The sequence below is a fragment of the Mastacembelus armatus genome, chromosome 4, assembly GCF_900324485.2.
Source record: "Mastacembelus armatus chromosome 4, fMasArm1.2, whole genome shotgun sequence".
Classification (NCBI taxonomy): Eukaryota; Metazoa; Chordata; class Actinopteri; order Synbranchiformes; family Mastacembelidae; genus Mastacembelus; species Mastacembelus armatus.
In genome coordinates this window covers 21,649,418-21,673,079 of record NC_046636.1, presented here as the reverse complement: position 1 = coordinate 21,673,079, position 23,662 = coordinate 21,649,418, and the positions used below count along the sequence as shown (strand labels likewise).

The 23,662-nt window shown below is 41.6% G+C and overlaps 2 protein-coding genes across 5 annotated transcripts in view; both read left to right on the top strand.

Annotated features, from left to right (window-relative positions):
• The window catches only part of suco (SUN domain containing ossification factor), a 34,691-nt gene extending 19,314 nt beyond the window's left edge, over positions 1 to 15,377 (top strand). The window contains exons 7-24 of one of the 4 annotated variants that reach the window (XM_026304886.1): positions 1,225 to 1,336; positions 1,708 to 1,835; positions 2,058 to 2,125; positions 2,227 to 2,334; positions 2,923 to 3,028; positions 3,800 to 3,820; positions 4,123 to 4,178; positions 4,578 to 4,669; positions 5,050 to 5,115; positions 5,996 to 6,079; positions 7,482 to 7,566; positions 7,729 to 9,069; positions 9,206 to 9,293; positions 9,432 to 9,536; positions 10,333 to 10,487; positions 10,730 to 10,821; positions 11,692 to 11,744; positions 12,216 to 15,377. In XM_026304886.1, the coding sequence (XP_026160671.1) occupies positions 1,225 to 1,336; positions 1,708 to 1,835; positions 2,058 to 2,125; positions 2,227 to 2,334; positions 2,923 to 3,028; positions 3,800 to 3,820; positions 4,123 to 4,178; positions 4,578 to 4,669; positions 5,050 to 5,115; positions 5,996 to 6,079; positions 7,482 to 7,566; positions 7,729 to 9,069; positions 9,206 to 9,293; positions 9,432 to 9,536; positions 10,333 to 10,487; positions 10,730 to 10,821; positions 11,692 to 11,744; positions 12,216 to 12,788 (3,333 nt within the window). In that variant the 3' untranslated portion in view covers positions 12,789 to 15,377. Of the gene's footprint in view, positions 1 to 1,224; positions 1,337 to 1,707; positions 1,836 to 2,057; positions 2,126 to 2,226; positions 2,335 to 2,922; positions 3,029 to 3,799; positions 3,821 to 4,122; positions 4,179 to 4,577; positions 4,670 to 5,049; positions 5,116 to 5,995; positions 6,080 to 7,481; positions 7,567 to 7,728; positions 9,070 to 9,205; positions 9,294 to 9,431; positions 9,537 to 10,332; positions 10,488 to 10,729; positions 10,822 to 11,688; positions 11,745 to 12,215 lie in introns of all 4 variants that reach the window. The other 3 variants (XM_026304885.1, XM_026304888.1, XM_026304887.1) reach the window with 3 other exon arrangements.
• A 1,229-nt stretch (positions 15,378 to 16,606) lies between these two features.
• On the top strand, positions 16,607 to 23,297 carry mysm1 (Myb-like, SWIRM and MPN domains 1). Its single transcript, XM_026305525.1, has 20 exons — positions 16,607 to 16,681; positions 16,848 to 16,920; positions 17,353 to 17,423; positions 18,056 to 18,130; positions 18,224 to 18,302; positions 18,447 to 18,545; positions 18,715 to 19,264; positions 19,356 to 19,581; positions 19,671 to 19,801; positions 19,899 to 20,002; positions 20,087 to 20,164; positions 20,259 to 20,341; positions 20,436 to 20,490; positions 20,771 to 20,821; positions 21,298 to 21,372; positions 21,460 to 21,648; positions 21,735 to 21,867; positions 21,990 to 22,095; positions 22,209 to 22,266; positions 22,702 to 23,297. Exons 1-20 carry the CDS (start codon positions 16,632 to 16,634, stop codon positions 23,035 to 23,037), a joined length of 2,622 nt encoding a protein of 873 aa, XP_026161310.1. The 5' UTR covers positions 16,607 to 16,631; the 3' UTR covers positions 23,038 to 23,297.
• The last annotated feature ends 365 nt before the right edge of the window (positions 23,298 to 23,662 follow it).

The window sequence follows — 23,662 nt, the reverse complement described above, 5'->3', positions numbered from 1 at the left end:
TCAAATTCAGCAGCGCTGCTACAGACACGCTAACATTTCAGCAGAACAAAAGTGTGATCTGTGGTCCATTCAACTGTGCACACATTTTGACCCAGTAAAATGTGCTCACAGCTGCTGACTAGTTCATCAAGAAATTTATAAATAGTCAGTATGCACAGCTGTTGTAGCATAGATCAGCTTAATGTTTCATGTGGCAAATGTTGAGTCAGCTTGTTTCAGTTACTTTTGTCATGGTTGAATGATAATCAAAGATGAGTATCTCTGGGGGAACCTACAGGACCTATTTTCAGCAGGATTGTTTGCATTCTGCATTTGTACATCATTTTGCTGTTTCTCGTGACTTATCTGTGCGTGCCTGGGAATGACTACTGTCAAGCCATTTGGGTGTTTATATAAGAGACTAGGTTTAGACTCTTCTGTGAGGTCCAAGTGGGTGCTTACATAATCCATCAAATTGTTATTCACAGCTCAATGCATCTCAGTGCTTGGCCAGGGGCTAGTTGACAACCATGAGCCGTGGATGGGAGTCTAGTAGTCATAGTAGTTCACATGTCATCCAAATAACCGTGTTAGTCAGATTTAGCAGTTGATCACGGTAACAACTGGTCTTCTTCAACAGAAGGCTTTAAAAAATGTTAGGGTCTTAAATTTACAAAAGTTATTCCTGCCATAGGCTGGAATGGGCTGAATTTTATATCTAACTTAATGGTAGATATAAAATGTTTTGTATGTGACTGGGGGCTGTAAGGAGACATTATATACACATGAAGTAAAATTAAAATTGTTGTGACAGTGGGCTGTGTGTGCAGCAGTGTACTTTTTGCAGTCAGCACCATCAGACCTGTAGTTCATTATCTGGCTCAATGTGAATTTTTTTGGAGAAGCTTACCTGAACTTAAAAAATGTAATAGTCTTTAATTGAAGGCTTACTTCAGTCCCTTTTCTGCTGGGAAGTACTGAAAATATGATATGATATTATTTCATACTTTTATATTTTGATCATTATTGCTGTGAAACTGTTATTACAGTTATTACACCTGTACTATTTAAAACTCTTAATGGGTCTTAAGCTTAAGAGATCTGCAGAATTTGAAACTAATCTTTTCCTGTCAAAGTACATTTTGAGGCATTTTGAGGCATAAGCATATTAGGCTGGTGATAATAGTTTTTCAGTTGCACTGTCATTCTGACCCTGAGTGTGATATTCCTTCATGTATGTTTTAGACAAGGGATGTCAGTATTGTCAAAGAGACTGATCCCTCAGTGCCCAGTAAAGAAGACATCCCCACTTTCGATGAGTGGAAGAAGCAAGTAATGGAGGTGGAGAAGGAGAAAAGTAAGTCAATACATTATTGATACTCACATTTAAAGACATGCACAAATGGAAAGATGCACTACAACACCTTTGAGGATAACTTATTTTGCAGCACCACTTTTGCAGATGAAGGGAGTACTTCACATACCAGTTTTAATCTACATATAATCTTGTTGCTTCTTTGTCCTTGTAGCTACTAGTTTTTGTGTATTGCTTCCTTCCTTGTGTTCTATTCTTATCTATCCCTCACCTTCTCCTTGTCTGTCTCTCACTGTGTACACCATGTGCAGTGGTCAGCGTGCAGTGTGTTGCATAACCTCTCTTCTTGTTCCTCTCAGGCAATGATTTTCCACTGTCTCTAATGGGCCTACTGTAACTCTCCCTGTGTCCAGGTCAATCTCTCCATACCTCAACCAGTGGAACCCCGCATCCAGTGAAGAAGGTCCAGAAAAACTTCAAGAATAATTATGCCTCTGTGGAGTGTGGAGCCAAGATACTCTCTGCCAACAACGAGGCCAAGGTTAAACACGCATCACCCCCATCCCCCTGTCGCCTCCACAAAAAAACACATGCGCTCACACGATAGAGACAGTGTGCTGTCGATGAAACCTGCTTAATAAGCTAGGCATTTATGTTTATTCAGGATTGTTAATAAATTACCAAAACAAATGATATGAGTAAATTGGGATAATGGTTTGCAGTCCTAATTTACTTACATTCTCCTTTTTTGTCTCTTATTCAGAGCACTTCAGCTATTCTCATGGAGAATATGGATCTCTACATGCTAAATCCTTGCAGCAACAAAATCTGGTGAGTGTACAGATTCATTCATGGATATTTATTCACTTTGCATGCGATATTTTAGATCTACAAGTTTCATATGAGTTTAAATAAATCTTCTCTTTCTCCAGGTTTGTGATAGAGCTCTGTGAGCCTATTCAAGTCAAGCAGCTGGACATTGCTAACTTCGAGCTCTTCTCATCCACTCCTAAAGACTTTTTAGTTTCCATCAGTGACAGGTGTATATATACTGTTTTTTTTTTGCTAATGAACAAACTTTCAAACTGAAACCAGCATCATCTTAGTGCTGCGGTGTGCTTAACTATAAACAAAAAGCCTCCCATCACACTCTGATTCTCACGGTATGCATAGGCACCGCAGTGTTGTTCCCAATGCACTGTTGTCAGCAACAGTTAATTAATCCGGTGTAAAAGAATCATTACTTGTACTGGATGGTGTCACGGAATAACAATAGAAATAGTATCCTGTTATTTATTAAACTAATTTTAGGGAAAATGGAGCTTTAACTAATTTTAAGTGCTGACAGAGCTGGTGTTGTCTTTGTTTTGAAAGCTAGCATCAGGATTTATTATCAGTGTTAGCTTGCACTATGACGCATATATTCCAAGCTCTGGCATGAAAGGACAGCTTGATCACAGAGGCATTTGAACCCAGCTTTTGAGAACATGCCAAATTTCATTTTAGGTACAATGTGACCCTCTCTCTCTCTTTGTCACTCTCTCACTCACACACACACACACACACACACACACATACACATACACGCATATATACATACCTTATTCTCTTAACTGCTCTGTTTGCAGATATCCTACCAACAAGTGGGTAAAGCTGGGTACTTTCCATGCACGGGATGAGCGCATAGTCCAGAGCTTCCCACTGGATGAACAACTTTATGCTAAATATGTGAAGGTACTTTCTTCTTGTTGTTAGAACCGAATGATAAAGAATCCATTTATTCTTTCTCAGTAGTACATAACAGTTTAGTAGATAAATATACACAGACAAACTAATTAAAAGTCAACAGACCCTCTTATAACTACAGAATTTACAGTCATTGTTTAGTTCAATGTCACCCATATATTTCCTTGTTGCTGAGTGTTTTATTGACTGTTCTTGTTCATCCAATGTGTCTGCTCTGTACTGACTGACTAAAGACCAAAACATATTGTCTTCAGCGCGTAGTGTTTTGAATCCATTCATGCTTTTTTTTTTTTTTTTTTTTTTTTCTGGTTGTTGTTGCTGACTGAATTTCCACAGTGTAGGCTTGTTGATTAATGCTCACATGATTTCAAGTGGGTGCTTACTGTGACTCATGTCCTTTATTATGAAATTATTCTGTTTTTATTATTTTATATATAAACAGATCTTTGTCTAGAAAATTTCAAGATAATCTGCTTTGCTCTGATCTAGGCAGCTTGAAATGATTATGTCTTACTCTAAAGTTTACTGTCTATCCTGTGCTTGTCTGTCTGTCCTTCTTTCACTGGCTTGTTAGAAACATCTCTCCTGTATTTTGCCTGTTACAGATCAATAGTCCAGTATAGAGTATGTCAGCAGTGTTTGTCTTATGTTTCAAACTATAAACAGATGCTTGATTTCCTTGTAGTTTAAATCAGTCCTTACTGATTTCTTCTTGTTTTATTTCTCTCCTATCTTAACCCTGTCTTCCTTTCACATCAGATGTTCATCAAGTACATAAAGGTTAGCACTCTCCTCTCTCTGACTGAACGTTACGTTGCGCTTTAAAACACACTGTTTTAATGGTCATGCACGATAACGGGTGGGCTTTGGCAGAGCAGTCACGTTTAATGCATGTGAAGGACATTTAAAAAGTAGAAGATGCACACAAACTGTTTTTTCAGCACTTGTCAATTTTACTATTAATGTTCACATGTGCCTGGGTGGTTATGGATTAATGGAATATACATCATTGGGATAGATGGTGTTGTTAAACTATACAGCAGATCACATTTTCAGTTTGAGTTTTCACATGTTCCCTGCAGGTTGAACTCCTCTCGCACTTTGGTTCAGAACACTTCTGTCCCCTCAGCCTCATCAGGTGAGTTAAAAAATCTTACTCCTCAGTTCCCTGTAAAGTGAAAGATCATATACAGTATGAGAGTATGTGTTATCAAATACTGATAGTGCTTACTGGGATGGCTGCACATTACTAATTTGTGTTTTATCTTTTTATCTGTAAATTAAAGCAGCACCCAATCAGCTAAATTAGCTAAGTAGTTTAAATCCTTTGTTGGTTTGTTTGTTTTTGCAGCATATGTATTATGTTAGGGATATTGTGCAGGCTTTGGGGCACGGAGTATGTATTTCACTGTAGATATTCTACAGATCTGAGAACAGTAGTTTTACCAAGCTGACTTTCTCCACAAAAACAAGTGTTCTTCCTCTTCTTGTTGTGTGGGGATGTAGATGTAACATGTTTTGTGTGTGTTTTGTGTAGGGTGTTTGGTACAAGCATGGTGGAAGAGTACGAGGAGATAGCTGATTCCCAGTACCCTTCAGAGAGACTGGAGTACTTAGATGAAGACTATGGTAAGATGGTGACATGTCCAAATTCTTTCTCAACTTTGGCTGCAAAATGTCCTACTTTACAGAATGAACAGAAGATGATATTTAACAATAAATATGAAAATACTTTTATGCTGCTTCACTCAGCAGGACAATACATAAGAAACAAATCACTAGACTGTATAAAGGACCCTGAAAAGAGAGCCAGATTTCATTCTTGCTCTCCAACTCAAAGTCCGCAAGCCAGAGTTAACTATCAACTGAGCTTTTGCTGCTGTGGTTCTTTTATACATTCTTTGGTTTTTATGTTATATTGTTTTATTAAATAATATTTATTTGTTGTTGAATTGTAGTATCTCGATGTGTTTTACCAGAAATAACCTTCTGTGTGTCTTTGTCTTCAGACTATCCTCCTGGCTACCAACCATCAGAGGACAATTCCTCTAAAAACCTGCTTGGCTCTGCAACCGGTATGTATACACACTTATACACCTATCTTTATCAAGATTAAATGATGACAAATATGACACAAAAATCAATAGAGAAAAAAAAGAAAAATTAAAGGTGCGTTACTTGTATTTTGAAGGGTAAAGCAACAGCAATTTTCATGTCTCCTATTTTGGTAAGGCCAGACGTTGAATGCTTCCATGTTCTTTAGCAGTTTGCGGTAAAGTTGGGAGACTTCATAGCCAATAATGTTAACTATAGTTGTCTTGTAAATTGAATACTGTATGTAGGAGAACATAATCACCCCAATACAATCTTTGTATATTGTGTGAGAATTAAGAGCCAGGAGTCTTCCAACTCCAAATAGCAGTGCCTTTCTGGTTTCTAGAGGAGCAGTGTTGAATGTTTCCTCAGTATTTTGACCTATTTCGCATCACATAGGGACCAGGGTTTGGGTTGCAGAGGTTTTGCTGTTTGCACTAGACTTTTTTTTTTTTTTTTAAACCACACACACATTCACAAATAACACTGGTGCCCCTCTGTCTCCTGAATTGGCAAAGTTTAGTGCACACCCCCACCCCCTCACACACACAAATCTTCATCTTTAGGGCTCGACCCATAAAACCATGAAAAACAGAAATGGAATGCATCAGTTTTTTAGATGGGAATGGTTAGAGAGGAATGGTTAGAGAGGAACTGAATAAAAAAGAAAAATGAAAGTTTAAGACAAAGTAAAATAGAAAATAATCTTGAAGTACTTCTGAAATGCAGCATCAGACAAGGAAGGAGGAAAAAGCCAATGTGGTTTCATTTAAGTGTGACTGGCCTCAAACTATTATCGTTTTCTTTTGTAAGAAACAAAAGTAACTGCATTGTATGTGCGTGTGTGTTTTTCCCCTTCAGATGCCATCCTAAACATGGTAAACAACATAGCTGCAAATGTGCTGGGCGGCAAGCCAGAACTAGAGGGTGGAGCAGAAGTAGGAGGTACTCACCATTGTGTCCACAGTTTCCTCTTGGAATTGTGCACTTGCTGGTTTTCTTATCATTCTAATGTTCAGAGAGCAAGCATCTGACTTTACCACGAGTGTCTCTGTCTCCAGAGCTGTGTTTGTGGGATGTTCTTTGAAACATTTTTTCATTGTCACTGGTCAAGAAGACTAAAAATGATCAGGTTTATATCAAGTTTTGTTTAGATGTGTCTTCTTACAAGGTTCTACTCATCAACATACCACAGCAGACTCCGACTCTGATTTCTCTCTGTTCTGTTTTATTACAAACTTAAGTCCCTGAAATGTATTTGAAACAGCCACTCCTTTCCTGGGCTATAAGTACAACTGGCTTGTCTATATGGAACAATCAATTTACAGATCAGCAGTGTCAAAAAACCTCCATTGGTATTGTTTAGTTCCAGTCATCCATCCAGTTTGATTACTTAGTGCACTTTCTGGTTTGACATCAAAGTATATTTCCATTAATCAGATTTTATGCACATTTGAAAAGAAAAACCTGAATGGAAACAATAGGAGCATAGTTTTTACCCTTGGCTGAGCTGGAAGAATTAGTTTATTGATACAGGAAATATCACAGACCTTTTAAAAATTCCTTATATATTATTCCTCATTTGTATGGAAAATATTAAAGACTCATCCTCTTTCATAGTCATGTTATTCAGCTGCCTTTTTTTCTCTAACCACCAGCTTGCTATCTTCATAATGGTTAGATTAACTGCTTCAAAAGCTTTGTAAATCTGTGTTGAAAATGTGAGCATGTACATAGCCTGAATGTTCCTGTGTATATATGCTGAGAGAGCCAGATGTTTATTTGGCTGTTGGCAGGAGGTCTCCAGCAGCATTTCAGCAGAATTTTGGATGCCTATGTTTTACTTCTTGGCAAAGAGTTCAGATGAATTAGGGGGTTGGGGCTTATACAATGTATTTTTAGATGTGCATTTCTCTTGTGAAACCAAAAAGATTTGTTTTTGTTTTTTTGTTTTTTGTTTTTTTTTTTTACAAACTCCCACACAGAATTATTAGTGTGTATTATTTAAATTAGTCTATGCAGTCCACATTCTACTTATCTACTACAAAGTGTCTCTTTGCTGCTGGTTCTCCACGGTTAAAGTTCTTAGTCCCACTCCCAGAGTAATTTAGAGAGTGTTGGAGAGAGATGTGTTGTAACTGGACAAGACTGGTTCACAGTATTTCAGACTTAACCAAACATGGCCATGTCAGACACTCCATGCAGAGAAAAGCCTCTCTGTTCTATACGGTGCCTCTTTCAGCCACAGTAACCTGCCACTGCCAAATTACAAGGTTCTGAGTAGTCTTCAACAGTAGTGAAATGTTATTGGAGTTTGTTAATGGTTGTGTATTTGTCCATATACCAGGTAATACAACAGGAGAGGGGAATGAAAAGAAGGGGAGCACTGCAGCTGGATCTAAACTGGCTGAAACACGTCACGACTCTGCAGAGTAAGAACAATCAAAGATAAATAAACTTTCATAAATGTAAATGGATTTATATGTCACACAGCACATAACACGAGTAAGTCTGGATGTTTGTAATGTCACTTTTTTTCTAACCATCCAAAAGAGCAATTCACTCTGTTAAATTTGTATCCATCTATCCTTCAGACTGGAGCCTGCAGAACCACAACACCCTGCAACCCAGGAGGACTCAAATGTCTCCAATGACTCTTCAGTACCTTCCCTCACAGCGTCTGACTCCCCTAACGACAGACAGATTGTTACTCTGGTAGAGGAGGAAGAGGACGAAGAGCCCAGACAGTCTACTGTCACCTTGATGGAAGAGGAGGGAGAGGAGGAGGAGGAGGAGGATGAGGAGAGGAGAGATGCAGAAAGGAACCAGTGGGAGAGCCAGACATACTGTCCTTTCTCCTCCTTCTCCTCCTTGTCTCTGTCCTGCATGGCCACCCTACAGGAGCTTCTCCACCGCTGGTGCTCTGCCCGGCTGGCCAAGGAGAGGCTCCACAGTCTTAGGCGCAGGCAGCTGAGGACTCAAACACAGACAGTCCCTGATGCAAACAGCCCTGTCCTCACACACACAACGTCACAGATTCCAGCCCCCGTGCCCACATCTGTACAAGAAGCTCTTCCCCTCACAGAAAACCCTCCAGAGCCCAAGGTGCCTGCTAAAGGCCAAAATGAGGGCCCTCTGGGTGAAGTGCATGTCACTCACACACCTGATGCACACACTCCAGAGCCCAACGTCCTCCTAGAGCCGAGCAGAATCTCCACCATCCCCCCTCACAGTTTCTCAGACATCCACAGTTCTCTGACCTGGCCAACACCCACCCATGAGGAGAAACCGCTGCATCTCATTAAAGACGCAGTCCTAGACCCTGTCCCCACCCCACCCCTCCAGGCCATTGCCATCCCAGAGACAGAGCAGGCCAGCAGTATCACCCCCACCCTTGCTATCAGCTCTCCCCCACAGCCTCTATCATCTGAGACGGAATCTCCTGGTTTTGCGGTTCCTCTTGTCAAAGAGCAGCCTCTTCCCACTGCATCCAGGCCTGAGAACCTTATCCCCCCTCCCACTGACCTGCCAGCAGCTCTGCTGCTGACTGACAGTCACACAGACTCAGAGAAATCAGGTGCACACAGTGGGGACTCACAGAGACTTAATGCCCAGACTCCTCAGAGCCACGGGGAGCAGGTGGACTCACTCACTCAGACTGGAGAGTCCCAGCAGGTGGAGGACATGGTGGATGAGGACGTGTTGAGCACTAATGGGAATGGTAATGTCCACAGGACAGCTACTGACTTCTATGCAGAGCTACAGAATGGGGGAGAGTATAACAGTGGGGCAGTGAATGGGAACACTGTGAATGGGGCAGCGGTACACGGCTCCAACCAGAAGGAGAGCGTGTTCATGAGGTTGAATAACAGAATCAAGGCTCTGGAGATGAACATGAGTCTGTCCAGCAGATACCTGGAGGAGCTAAGCCAGAGGTGAGAACACTGGACACTGTAAGAGTTATGTAGTAATCATAATAATTGCATCTAGTTGTAGAGTTGTATAATGATTTTTACAAACATTGATATTATGGAAGAGTTGGGTTTTAATTTTTACTTTAATCTTGTTCAGATATCGTAAACAGATGGAAGAGATGCAGAGAGCATTCAACAAGACCATCATCAAACTGCAGAACACCTCCCGCATTGCCGAGGAGCAGGTTGGTTTGCATTAACCTAAAGAGGAAAAGAGGTTGACCAATTAATTCAGCCAATAATCTGCTTTGTTTTTTTTTTTTTTTAATATCATTGACCAATAAGAGACTGTTATCATTTGCCTCTTCTGTGTATTTTTTAAGGATCAGAAACAGACAGATTCCATCCAGGTCCTGCAGAGCCAGCTGGAGAACGTCACTAGACTGATGCTAAATCTCACCACTACAGTCAGTCAGCTGCAGAGAGAGGTAACCCCTGCTCAATATGATGATTATAATATTAGAATGCCTGGTTTTTACCTAGTGGTTATAGGTTCCCTCTGCTGTTTTTCAGACACCTGAGAAGTACAGCCTGTTTATTGTATTGGTGCACACTGTTCTGTTTACCTATTTCACCACAGTCATCAATAGGAGTGTAACATTTCTTTCAAAGACTTTTTGTCTTTTGACCTTCTTTTCTTTGCTAGATTGAGATCTGCCCATGCCCAATGCAAACCACTCAGTCATGCAGGAAGCCTGATACCTTTTATCAATGTACCAAACAGACATGGCTTTCTGATATCCCAAATATTTCTACTGGTTATTCCCAGATTTTTTTTGTCTGAAAACATGCCATGTTGATTTGATTTAGACTGATTTCAAAGCAGAACAGTCTGCTGACCTTACTCAAAGCCAACTTGTTCGATTGAGTAAAGTCAAACGCATATATTTAAATGCATTTGAAATGTATTTAGAAGAGTGATGATGATAATGATGATTATCATTATTAGTAGTAGTTTTATTAAATTGTTACCTTCAAATCCCACATTTCCTTTTTTTCAAAGAAACGAGAATAGAGTTTGTCTTTCAGTATTTGCAGAGTATGTTTTTAATGATTTAAGAAGCAAAATAAAATGAGTGCTATGGAATGGGCTTTCCTTCATTTTTATTACCCTTTTAAACAGACCCATACTGGACAATATGTGTAGATAGTTTGGAAGTAGGATCTTTGGAATTAGACATTTCAGGACATAACCATCGTTCTTGTTGGTCTTTTTCTCTACAGGTATCTGATCGTCAGAGCTACCTGGTGGTCTCTCTGGTTCTGTGTCTGTCACTGGGCCTCTTGCTGTGTCTGCAGTGCTGCTGTGGCTCCTCTCCCAGCCCCAACACCACCGCTGTTGCCCTGCCCAAGAGCAGCCACTACCCCAGCCCCAAGAGGTTTGTAACACACAAATGCCTGCTTGTGTTTGATTCGCTAAGCTACAGAGTATTGTTGTGCGATTGTTTGGTGTGTCATTATAAGTCCTTACACCCAGTGTTGTATTTTTTTGAACTGAACAATATGAATCAGTTTTTACTTAATTTAGGTCACTCCTGTCTTGCCACTAACTGTAGAAGTCATGACAACATAAACTGCACTTTACAAATGTTGGCTGCTCGTGTTGTTCCTTGTTATTCAGATGCTTTTCCTCCTATGATGACATGAGCCTAAACCGCAGGGTCACCTGTCCCCTGGTTCGCTCAAAGTCATTCCACCTGTCCTCCACAGAAGGTAAGAGCTTTCTAAAAACCACATACACAAGTCTCTCCTCAAACCTGCCTTCTGTTTTACTATTTGTTGTGTTTGTCCCTCTGGCTTTGTCACTGAAACATAAGAACACTGAGACGTGATAATGCCAACATAGCTCTTGCAAAGATTATATAATTCTGCTATTGTAACCGTTTCAATCTAGCAGCATCAGCCTGCTACAGCTCTTACTGCGTAGCTGTCCCCATCCAAGCACTACCCAGCCTTTCTTCACTTTTCCTTTGTCTTTCCATCTCTCCTACTCTCTACAGTAAATCTCCACTGTTCCCTCCCACACATGTGGCCATGCTTAGTGGTTGATATCCCGGGTGTTGCCAGTGCCTCAAGCAAAACAGGCCAAAAAGGAGGGGCTGGTGCAACCAATAAAAGAAAAGACTTTGACTCATGAAACCTAAAACTCCCCCTGCTGTTCATTATCCCTTAATAGAGTGCGTGCGTGCGTGCGTGCGTGCGTGCCTCTGTGTGCGCGTGTGTGTGTGTGTGTATGCACATGTTTGCCCTTGAGTCTGAGAGCTTGTCATTGGCAGCTTGCGTCCACATGCAGGCTTAAGGAGTGTAATAATAGAGCGCGATGCTTTGCTGGCTCATGGTAGACATTTGCAAGTAGTGGTTAATGACAAAACTTGTTTTTAGTGATTTTTTTTTTTTTTTTTTTTTTGTCGCTCAATCTTTGTTGTTTTAATCTAATTATTTGTGCTATCTTCTGTGCAGGCATTAGCTGCAGATGCATTTTTAATTCAAACTACTTGCAAGGTCACTTCATGCTTGTTACATGTACATATATCTGTTTCCCATTCCATCATTAACCTGCCCCCTCTCTCCCCTCCCCAGTAGGTCCAGATGACTTGTACATTGTAGAACCTCTAAGGTTTTCTCCAGAGAAAAAGGTACAGTGTCTGTTCCGCCCACTGCTGTTGGCTGTGACGGCCGCCTTACTTTAACTACTGTGTGTTTTCACTCAGTCTGTCTGTACCTTAAGTGTGTTGAAGAGCTGAGGAGCATTCAGCACATGCCTGATATATCTGTGAACCACTTCTTTGCTGACACCGTGGACTTTGCTTTTGTCCTTGTAAACAATGCTTGTCCATCCAAGTTAAAACATAATTCACACATCTGCTTCTGTGAAGTTACTTTCTAACACTGGGGTTAGATCTAAATACTTTGCTTAGATAAGTAGTTTCAATGATATTTGATTCTTGTAAAAACTAGATTCCATAATTCCCACCCTGCTCTGGCCCATTTGTGTGACAGCAGTGTCTAGCACAAAAGTGGTTAATACTTACAGTATTAAATGTATCTTGACTTTCTTTAAATCTGCTGTTAATTGTTTTGTTTTTTGTTGTTGTTTTTTCCTGTAGAAAAAGCGCTGCAAGACAAAGTCTTTGGATAAGATTGAGACTCTGAAGGCATCCGATTCCTGCACTCCGCTCACAAATGGGGTTCCCAAGTGTAATGGATTCCACCCAAGCCTACCTGCACCACCCCATATCCTTCCCCTTCCTCCTCCTCCTCCTCCTCCTCTTCCACTTCCTGCTCCCCCACTGCCACCTTCCCTTCCCTCAACAGAGGAGGTGTCGTCATTGCCCACATGCACCCCTAAGGAATTTCCTTCAGAGACCAGCAGCAGCAGCTCGTCTACCCACTCTGAGGAATCCTTCACAAGTCGCCTCCCCCCTCCCTCTCCCATTTTCCCCCCCATTGGCCTATGCAATGGCCACAGTCTGAATTACCCCCTCCATCAGCCTCCCACCAAATCCCGTCACGAGAAGCGTTCCATGAAGCGGCGGAAGTCGAGGCAAGCAGAGCTGCAGTTCCCCCACATGCCAACAGGAGGAGTCGGTTCTCTGCCCACCCTGCAGCAACTTATGAAGGGAAACAAGGAGATCAGTGTTGGGACCATCGGTGTGACAGCCGTCACTGGACATGTCTGAAAGACACACATTTCACTTACACACAACTTTTAATTCACAACCAGGCACACAGTATATGGTAGCATACTTGTGAAGAGATAAGGTCTTACTGCATCCCAAAGAACCACATTTCCCTTGAGCATGCAGGCGCACCATGGAACTGAATTGGGTATGGTAGCAGTAGTTAGACACTGTCCGGCCCCTATCTGTTCCTGTCAGAGACCTGTTTACGGTTATGTGCCTTTATATCTGTTGTAGACCTTTTGAGATATTATTGCTGAGAGAGATAATATGGTGGGGGGTGAAACATTATTACAAGTCAAATCAGTTACAGTGTGGCTAAGATGTTTTTCTACTGCATAAGCACATTGTCCCAGACAGTTGAGCACCAGTGATTTTATTTTCCCCACTCTGAGCACAGTGAGGAGAGGCGCTGGCCTCAACTCTACGTTCCTTCACCTACAGGGGCATGAAGAAGGCTGCTCGTATGGGATTAAATGCGTCATTGTGAGAGGACTTAGGATCAAGGCAAACTGCTTCTCTTATTCCTGTTTGCTTCTGTCTTTCATTGCCATTATTTTATCTTATCCCTTCTGTCTTAGTGTTGCATTCTAACATGACTGCAGGTGTTTGTATGGGACTAGAGTGTACAGACCAGACTCTTTCCATTTCACCTACTCTGTCAGTCTGTTCCAAACCAACCGTCAGAGCTAAATGACGAAAACCATTTTGGATGCGGTGAAAGTCTGAATGTGTTAGTCCTCTTAGATTTTCTCTTTTAACCTCATGTTACAAATACAATAGCAGCAGTCTTTAGATCCTATAACCTAACACTGAATTGTTAGCCCCACTCAGTTAGTTTGGGCTGGGCCCAACAATGTTGCTCGCGCACTTTGTGAAGAGAAGCCGTGCTGTTGTGACTCTGAAGGTTAGAGGCTTTCAAACAGGCTAGAGCCCCTCTGTATTATTCTTTATTCTCTTTTCTGTCATATTTAATTATTTGTATCATCCATAACTGAGCCCCTCTCGTCATTGCTGCTGTGGTTTCTTTAAATGATTCCCATAACCAGTATGGAGGAACAGGTTTCCTGCTGAGGGCACAGAATTACAGTAAGAGCCCATAGTGTAGCAAAACTGAATGTTTACACTTTGACCATACACATACCCCACTGGGATCCTGCAGTCGAGTCTGACAGACCAGTTTTATTTATCTATTTATTTATTTAAATGACTACAGTTTTTTCTAACAGACACTGGCTTGTCAGTCTCTTGCAGCGTCACAGAAGTTTATTCATGTGACCATGTTACATAGAAATTTTACAAAGAAATGCACTCAACGGTACTGTTGCATATAGTCGTGGTGGATGGCTTTAACCATGGACATTTTTTCTCACTGCCCCCCACCCCTCTCAAACATTTTATTTTGGGTGCTGACAGCCTGAAATGTCAAATTTGCTAAGTCACATGTCCAGCAGCGGTGTATGTGTCCAACTACAACATTGACTACACTGCTGCTATTGTGTTTGCTCAGAGCTAGTGGATAGTGGGAAGTAGTGGAAAAGGCTAAACTGAGTGTTTTTTGTTATCCCATCCTCTGTGCGCTAGTTTCTGCATGTTTGCTGGATGATCTGATGAACTCACCTAGCTCATGGTTTCACTCAGAACACTGTTCCAGCACCATAGGGAGTTAACCTGTGAAAAGCATATTCATTTTTTATAAAATTAAATTAAAGTGTTTTTCTATATGTATGTATGTGGTTTCTGATTGGTTCTGTGCGGTTGGACACAGATTTACTTTAAGTCTACTCTTCAGTTAGAGAGTCGTCTAACCACCTTCTACAGCGCTCCTTTCTCTTCACATATCCTCACCCTCTGGGGTCTCCTCCTAACCCCCACTGCTCAATCTTTGACTGTGAGGAAAACTTTAAATACGCCCACTGTTAACCAGACATGTTCCCATCAGAAGCTTACTCGGTCTACATGTCTGCTCTCCTGACGAGCCCATCTTCATCTCTCATCCTGCACCCGCTCAGTCTTTTATTCACTTATCACTGTTCTTTGACTTCATGTTTGCCCCACCTTAAACGGTAGATGTGGTTTGTGAGAATGGCACAAGTTGTTGAATAAAGGGAACACGAAAAAGATGGGTTATGATTTGCAACACTATTAATGTGATTGTTCTACAAGATGAGCAAAACATTGAGTTATTTTTATCCTTTCCGAATGTGTACGATCTTATTTGTGTGTGTGTGTGTGTGTGCGTGTGTAAATCTGTATGCACATGAGGATTATTTTGTTGTTCTCATGTATGCGAGTGTGTCTGTAATAAGAAAGACTACTTTAAATCTGCTTATCCCCACAAAACAGAGAATATAAAGAAAGCCCTCAGAGAGAAATTCTTGGAGCTCAGTGTGCACTTTGTATGACTCTTCATGCCTTTTTATTTTTCTACCTTATATGTCAAGTACTGTCATTTATTTCTCCCTTTCCTTTTCTCTCTCTGAGTACTCTCAAGAGCTGCACAGTATTTTTGAGCACGAGTGAGTTGCTACAAAAACTGTAGTGAAATTAGAAACTGTGAATTTCTAAATAAAAACCTTTTTTGTCGTCTTTTGGCTTTGTGTGTGTGCTTTCATGTGCAGCCATAGTGTGAACTGGTGATCACACTTTTCTTACAGTGAACTACATGGACATGTAATTGATGTTAAGAACAGCGGTCAAATAAGCACATTAGTGACTTCTCTAAGAGCATTCATTATGCTCAATACACTTTTCAAGTTATATGCAAACTTAGAATCAGCAGACAGGGTGTTCCATATGCACTGCAAACTCTATCGCCAGACACTTAAGTCTGTGAACTTTGAGAGTTTGGATGTTCTGCGTGCCAAACTAGTAAAATGCTTTATGGACCAAGAAATCTTGAGATCGATTCTGTCATGGACAGATAGCCAGTGTCCACATACATGTCCAATTGTCATAGGACACAGGCACAAGTTCAACAAGGATAAAGTTGCTGGTCCTGGTAACGAATTAAAAATCAGGGAGCAGTCTGGTTCTCTGAGAGGCATCAAAGATTATGTGTTATAACTCATTAGCGCAATTCAACTACGACAACTGGTTAAGGTCAAAAACAAGTGATAAAGATAAGGGAGGCCAAGGAGAAGTACAGGTACAAGCTGGAGTGGAAAGTTCAGCAGAACAACAGAGAGGTGTGGAATGGCATGAGGACAATCACTGGTTTCAGGCAGAGGAGCTGAAGGCAGTTTGGATTGGGTGAAGAAAATGAATCTGTTTTGTAACAGATTTGACACTGTGACTCCGGCCCTGCACAGGGTCTCACAGGGTCTCACAGGGTCCCTATGCTGTGGCAGAGACTCATAAATCAGCTTTGCTACAGCTACAGTTCACCCATCCACCTGGACTAGGAGTTGAGGATGCCATCATTTACCTGCTCACTTGTGTCTACACCCCATCAACAATACTGGGGTACCACAGGGGACTGTCCTCTGTCCCTTCCTCTTCACCCTCCATGGACTTCAGCTACCATCTGTAGCTCAGTGTGACAAAGGCAACGGGACTGGTGGTGGACATGAGAAAGACTAGAGCTCAGGTGACCTGTTCACAGTGCTGGAGGAGAGGAACAGGAGCACGTTCATGCAGCTTTATTCTTGGCATCTTTATTCTTCAGAAAATCACATAGGAAAGAATAGGACTTGGAGATGACTGCGGAGTTACACTGATAAGGTAGTGTAAAAGCTGGGTGTGATAGGTCCCCCAGCCACAAGGTGTCGCTGTGAGTGACGCAGTGCGCTGTTTTCACGCACTGAGCCCTCTCCTCGTCTTTGTTTACGTTCACCAGACAACATGGAGGACGAGGTGGATGTTGATATTGAGGGAGACGAGTTTGAAAGCAGGTAAGGTTCCCGGTGGACTGATATTTATACTGTCCCCCGGTCGTGTGTGCTGCAGCCCGGCCCGAGTCCTCAGAGAGCCGCTGCTTGTTGCTGTCGGTGCCGCGGGACAGGCTGGAGCTGGTGGTGTCTGTTGTGCTCACGGCAGCTGCTTTGGTTTGTGTTGCAGCGAGCTGGATGGAGGAGCTCTGGTCCAGGAGCAGCACGTCCAGTCTGCCTGGAGGAGCAGCGCAGGGATACTAGTACGTTTGTGTGAGGCTCAGGCCATCAGCTCCTGTGTAGCTGTGTCTGTTGTGACAGTGTGTCTGCTGTGATGCTGTGTCTGTTGTGACGTTGTCTGTCTGTTGTGACGTCTGTTCCTGTTGTGACGTTGTCTGTCTGTTGTGATGATGTCTTTGTCTGTTGTGACGCTGTTTGTGTGTATTGTGACACTGTTTGTTGTGACGCTGTCTCTGTTGTGACACTGTCTGTCGTGACGCTGTCTGTGTCTGTTGTCACGCTGTCTGTGTCTGTTGTGATTATGTCTTTGTCTGTCGTGACGTTGTCTGTGTCTGTCGTGCCGCTGTCTGTGTCTGTCGTGACGCTGTCTGTGTCTGTCGTGACGTTGTCTGTGTCTGTTGTGATTATGTCTTTGTCTGTTGTGACACTGTTTGTGTCTGTCGTCTGTTGTGCAGCCGTGGGAGCTGGACAGCTCCATCAGCCCGGAGAACAGGGAGGTGATAGAGAGGATGCTGCTGGAGGAACAGTATCCTTTCACTGGCATCAAATGCATCATTTCTGCACAGCAGCTTCACTGTAAACAACAGAGCTGACAGGCTACATGACTTTGATATAGAAATGTAGAAATGATCGTACCTGTAGGAGTTTGTCCACAGATGACAAATCATGTGCAAAATTCTTAAAAACTTCATTATCAGTTCATTTAATCTGAGGCAAATATCAAGTCATACCTACATATATTTTTGGATTGAGCTGATTTCACTCTTTCTCACATTTAATTATTTGGAAATTGAACCACACCATCTGTTTGGATCATATTTACAAACTAAAATTGTTACCAGTTATTTTGATAGTAGGTTAGTCAGCAGGATTATTTTGTCACATAATCAGTGTTTGGTTTATAAAACATTAGATAAGGTAATATCTTTAGACCAACAGCTTAAAACCTAAAGATCTGCAGTCTACAGTAGTGGTGAGACAAAAAAGAGACACAACTGAGCTGAACCATTAAATTTTTTATAAAATCTAATTTTGTAAATTATTGATAAAGCTTTATTAGTTTTCTAAATAATTGCAGATTCATCACGGAATTGTTGTAGATCTGCACACTACAACAGCTTTTCATTCTTAAGCTGCTAGTCCTAAACTGACTTACAGGTACTATCTGGCAGGAAAGGAGATTCCCAATCACATTTGGGAAAGTGATGTTAACAACAAACCCAAAGTAAAGAGGTAAGTTTTCCCTCCAACATTCATGTGAGCACAGTCTGCCCATTCCTCCTGTTGTTGGCATTGATGTCACACTTTTGTCTGTTGGATCTTCAGGTCTCCAGCCAAGGCCTCAGCCTCAGGTTCATCTTCTCGCTGGTCCAAACAAGAGAAAGAGCTGTTTGATGAAGGGCTGGTAAGCTTCTCTTGTCAACATGCTAATATTCACTGTTGTTGGTTGTTACTTTGAGGCCTGTAGCAGGTATAACACCTGATGTATGTGAGGTATTGTCTTTGTATTTTGTCTAAATTGCTCTGTGACTAACGTGTTTTTGTGCAGGCTCAGTTCGGTCGAAGGTGGACTAAGATTGCCAAGTTGGTGGGTAGTCGTAGTGTTCTCCAGGTCAAGAGCTATGCCAGGCAGTATTTCAAACACAAGGTGAGTCTTGCCTTTACTTATTACCCCACAGGTCTACATTGATAACTGTTTAAGTGTAATTGTAGTCTCTCTTTTCAAGTATTTCTCAACTTGTGCTTTCCAGACTCTGTCAAAAGCAAAATGCAAAAACACTGCAAAAGTCTTTCATCATCTGTACATTTTTTTTCAGACTAAATCAGAACCCAGAGCTGCAGCTCCCTCTGCAGGTCCTGTGCTGCACACACACCCTCCTCAGCCCACTTCCAGCCATTGTAACACTTTGACCAACACTGTCCGAATAGAGAAGCATTCTGAGGATGAGGATGTAGACATCACAGATGACCTGAGTGACAGTGAAGACTCTGATGACAAACCTGAGACTATGTTCAAAAGTGAAGATTGTGAACCAGAGCAGCAAACAGGCACTGAGAGCCAGACAGATGACACCATAGAAGAGCAGAAAGGCGTAGGTCAGATCGAAACAAAGGACCAACACAGCAACATCTTGCTACCGCCGCAAAGTCTTCAACCCACATCTTTGCTCCCTTGCTCAGAGGAATACGGTCAAACTAATGAGGACAAGATAAGCAATCAGAGAGTATCAACTCTTCTAAAAAACCTCCACGCAGGATGTCAAACAGACTCAAAGCAAATGACTGATGAGATTGACGGCCATTGTTCGCAGTCTGAGAGCTCAGCGGAGACTGGTCGGTTGGAAGAACCATACAGTGATGGCATGGGTAAGATGAATACCTCCTGTATTTTGTGTATGTCCACAATAATGACTTCTAAGCTTTATCATCTCTCACTGTTCCCATATTTGCCTCTTAGATTCTGCTGATAAGACAGAGTGGAATATAACTGAGAGACCAGAAGAAGAGCAGGACACAGATGATGAGGAAGAGGAGGAGCTTAAAGTACCTGAGCAAGAAATTGAGATGAACATGGAGACGATCACTGAGGATGAGAAACAAGCTATTCCTGAATTCTTTGAGGGAAGACCATCAAAGACTCCTGAAAGATATCTGAAGATCAGAAACTACATCCTGGATCAGTGGTAAAATTCAAATCTTTTACGTCTGAGTTGAAAATGAGCGAACATGCTCAAAGGGATAAAGGAGGATTATTGTCGTCCTCATTTGACAGGTTGAAGAGCAAGCCCAGGTATCTAAACAAGACGTCAGTTCGCCCTGGCCTGAAGAACTGTGGAGATGTCAACTGCATTGGGAGAATACACACCTACCTGGAACTCATTGGTGCCATCAACTTCAACTGTGGTGACTTCACTGAACCTATAACAACATGTTATTCTATTCTTCTTTTTTAAAATCCTGCTTCCCTTTTTCATTTGGGGCTCTGTCTTTCCTTTTACAGAGCAAGCGGTGTATAACCGCCCAAAGGTGGTGGATCGCTCCAAGCATAAGGAGGGCAAAGATGTGCTGGAAGCTTATCAGCTCGCCCAGAGACTACAGAGCATGGTAGGTACTTAGAACCTCAGCTAAACCTGAAGGATCTGAGCTGTGAGCTTTCTGGACCTTGAGCTAACTGTTGATTGGTTGTAGCGGACCAGGAAGCGCCGCGTCAGGGACATATGGGGAAACTGGTGTGACGCTAAAGATTTGGAGGGACAGACCTATGAGGTGTGAACACTTTCAGACACGCACGGCTATTGATCATGAGTTGATTAACGTCAATACATTCACTGCTACTGTGTTGTTGGTGTTTATCCATCAGCATTTGACTGCTGAGGAACTGGCTATGCAGAGAGAGGAGATGAAGAAGCGGCCTAAACCCTGCAAGGTGTCCAGATACAGAGGGTGAGGGTGATGGATTGATGCAACAACATGCTGAATTCCTCACAACTTGGACTTAGACATATATAAGTGCTTATGATCTCACTCCTTTTACTAGGTCTTTTGATCCCTTCCAGCTGATTCCCTGCAGATCTTTTGGAGAGGATGTACAGGTCAGTGGTCTTCTATCAATCACTCACTGAACAGTAATCTAATCCATCAGAAAGTTTTACCACAAATTTAATCTGAGTTATGTCTCCATAACCTTCTTTCATCCTACCTTAAAACTGTCTGTTCAATTAGACGGTACAGAAATGTTATGCATTTTGTATGACCATATGTCATTGACAGCTATATTAACCAGCATGGACCTCACAGTAAGTTAATTGTTAACTAATCGTTCTAACCCTGAGTCACCATTTGTATAAAGCTCTACTTTGCTGTTTTCTTCAGGAACCGTTCCAGGTTATTGTTTGTGCTGAGACTCTTCTCATCATGGACATGGTACGCTATACACACAAACACACCCACTGAATGTATTCTCTTGTACTGTGGGACTGACATGCCCAGAATTAGTTGTGCATCTTTCCTTTAATTAAGACTATTTGCTTAGTTATGTAGTTGTACATTTGCATTTTTAATGAACTGTTTCTCTTTGTTGGTATGGGTTGAAAACCTTCATGTATTTAATTATATATATACTTAGAATTTAATGTTTTGGTTTGTCTACTTATAAAGAGCTGTGTTTGCTTTGTTCTACATGTTCAAAACAAGAAAAATTGTTTTTGCCATAAAACAGCAAATCATCCGGAAGAAGGTTTCTTCACTATGTTAGAGGAGTTAATTAACTTGGCTTTTGTTTTGCTACCTTGAAAGGCAGGAAGCTCCCCAGAATACAATCAGTTCTACATCTTTTGCTGCATTTCATTTTAGAGTAATTGTGTCTTTTCACTTTCATGCTGAATTGCTGTGATCCTCAGCATGCCCATGTGTCAAGGGGTGAAGTAATTGGCCTACTAGGTGGGACTTTCAATGAGGAAGAGAAAACACTGAAAGTAAGAGAAAGGAGCAGGAAGTAGTAATTTTTTTCACTATGTATTTTGACAGTCGTGTTTATGGACAGACTTTGTGTTTGTGTGTAGATCTGTGCAGCAGAGCCATGCAACAGTGTAAGCACAGGTTTGCAGTGTGAGATGGACCCATTGTCTCAGACACAGGCCTGTGACATGCTGTCGTCCCTGGGCTTCAGTGTGGTGGGCTGGTACCACTCACATCCCTCCTTCCACCCCAACCCATCAGTACGGGACATAAGCACACAGGACCAGTTTCAGGTAAAGTGACTGGAGAGGAGAGAGCTCACGCTGGATTTGCCACATGTGAACGAGTGATCTCATTCTCTATGTGCTGATTGTTGCAGAGTTATTTCTCAAGAGGTGGAGCCCCTTTCATTGGTATGATAGTAAGTCCATATGACCCAGCCAATCCCTCTCCCCACTCCCAAACCACCTGCTTGTTGGTGAAAGAAAGTCAGGAGCCCTCGGGCCCCCAGAGTGCGTATAAATCACTCACACTCACACACACGGACACACACACACACACACACACAAGCTGACAGTGTAGGTTGGTGACTTCTGTGCACAGCATCGTTGGTTAGTGTCTCTCTGTTCCTCAGAGCTGCCCTACAGATTCGACTTCCTGCCATCACAAGACGTTCCAGACTGGGAACAGACGATGAGGAGAGCTCAGTGGATCATTCACAAATACTCTCAAACACCTGGGTGAGGAAGATACCTGACTGTAGCAGCCATGGCCTAATGTCGATTGCATCTTTTTTGTAAATGAAGACTTCTTGTAGAGTATCTAAACTGCCATTTCCTTCTCTGCTGATCAGGAGTGTGCAGATGAACAAATTTTTCCACAGAGACTCTCATCTCACTTGTCTCGAGAAGGTCAGTACTGCTGATTTGTACTGATTTACTGTGTCAAGAAACTAGACTGATTTACCGTGAACCCATTGGACTAAACTGGTTTGAAGTAACTGGTTACCTCAGAATTTTGTGTTGTGCCATCTTCACTGGGTGCCCACATCTGGGAAGAGTAGCCACAGTACTAAACTGTCTCCATTTATAGACAATTTGTCTAATTAGTCCAAGGGTTCATTTACTTTTTCCTCCAGCACTGTTAATGTTTAATGGTGCATTCAATAAAGACACAAGAGTGTTTTTTTCTATTGTTGTGACTTAGATATGGATTAGATCACATTTTAAAGCAAATGAATGCAGAAAACCAGGTAATTACAAATGGTTCACATATATTTCTTGCCACCATACCCCTTTCACTATTTAATTGTCTTTACCTCATTTGACTAAATCTTCTCCTACCAGATGCTGTCATCTCTGGCCAGGTACCTGGAGCCCCTGCCAGATGAGGAGGGAGACTGCTTTCTTGCGCAGATCCAGGCCCTTTTCCAGTCTGACTTCATTGCCAAGCAGCAGCAGGAAGAGGGAGAATCTTTAAATACCTCGTCTCAACCAGTGGACTCAGATGATCTTCTTGTTGATCAGCTGATCAGCAAGGATAGACCCCAGGCAGGAGACTATGATCAGGATTCTGGCAGAGCTTCTGACCGCAGTGTAAAGACTGCAACCTCAGAGACAAACAGTGACACACTGTTACATCTAGGCTCAGTGTTATCAGCTGAACATGACTATTTACTGTGATGGAACATATATATACTGTATCTCTGTACTTTATGGCATACACATTTTTATCTAGTGTAAGCTTTTATGTAAATAGTGTGGGGTATTGTATCAGTATGACATTCTCATTTAATTTTATACATGGTATTTTATCATGGTAGATTGTCTGAACAGAGTTCAGTTCTTTAACCAAAAACCCACAGACTGACCCAATAGATGGTTTGATGAGGTTTGTCAGTTCTACAGTTTAAACACAAAAATAAAACTATATTTTCATATTATGTGGTGCTATTTGTATCTTTTTTTAACAGAAGATAGCTTCGATAGTGATAATTAGTGATCATTTTAAATTTAATTATTGGTAATTTTGTCCCCTGGCATTAATAACCATTTACAACACTTTCATGGCACTAGCAGCAATATCACATGTTGTTATCCAGAGGAATTTATATGTTTCATGTTGACAGTTAAGCATCTAAATCTTCTAAAGGGTCATTAAAGACCAACTCCTGTATATAAATGATTAAAATATAAATATTTCACCAAAAATACTGTAGCTATAGCCTGCCAGTGTTTGGACATAATATTATACTATGGCAGTAATACTAATATTAGTTGTAATTCTGTATTTTTATTCATGGTTTAT

Excerpts from the sequence above, each read along its gene's own strand:
- mysm1 (XM_026305525.1), top strand. The coding sequence starts at position 16,632 with ATGGAGGACGAGGTGGATGTTGATATTGAGGGAGACGAGTTTGAAAGC. Across the intron at positions 18,303-18,446 it reads AGCTGTTTGATGAAGGGCTG|GCTCAGTTCGGTCGAAGGTG; the intron begins GTAAGCTTCTCT and ends GTTTTTGTGCAG. Across the intron at positions 20,822-21,297 it reads CTCTTCTCATCATGGACATG|CATGCCCATGTGTCAAGGGG; the intron begins GTACGCTATACA and ends TGTGATCCTCAG.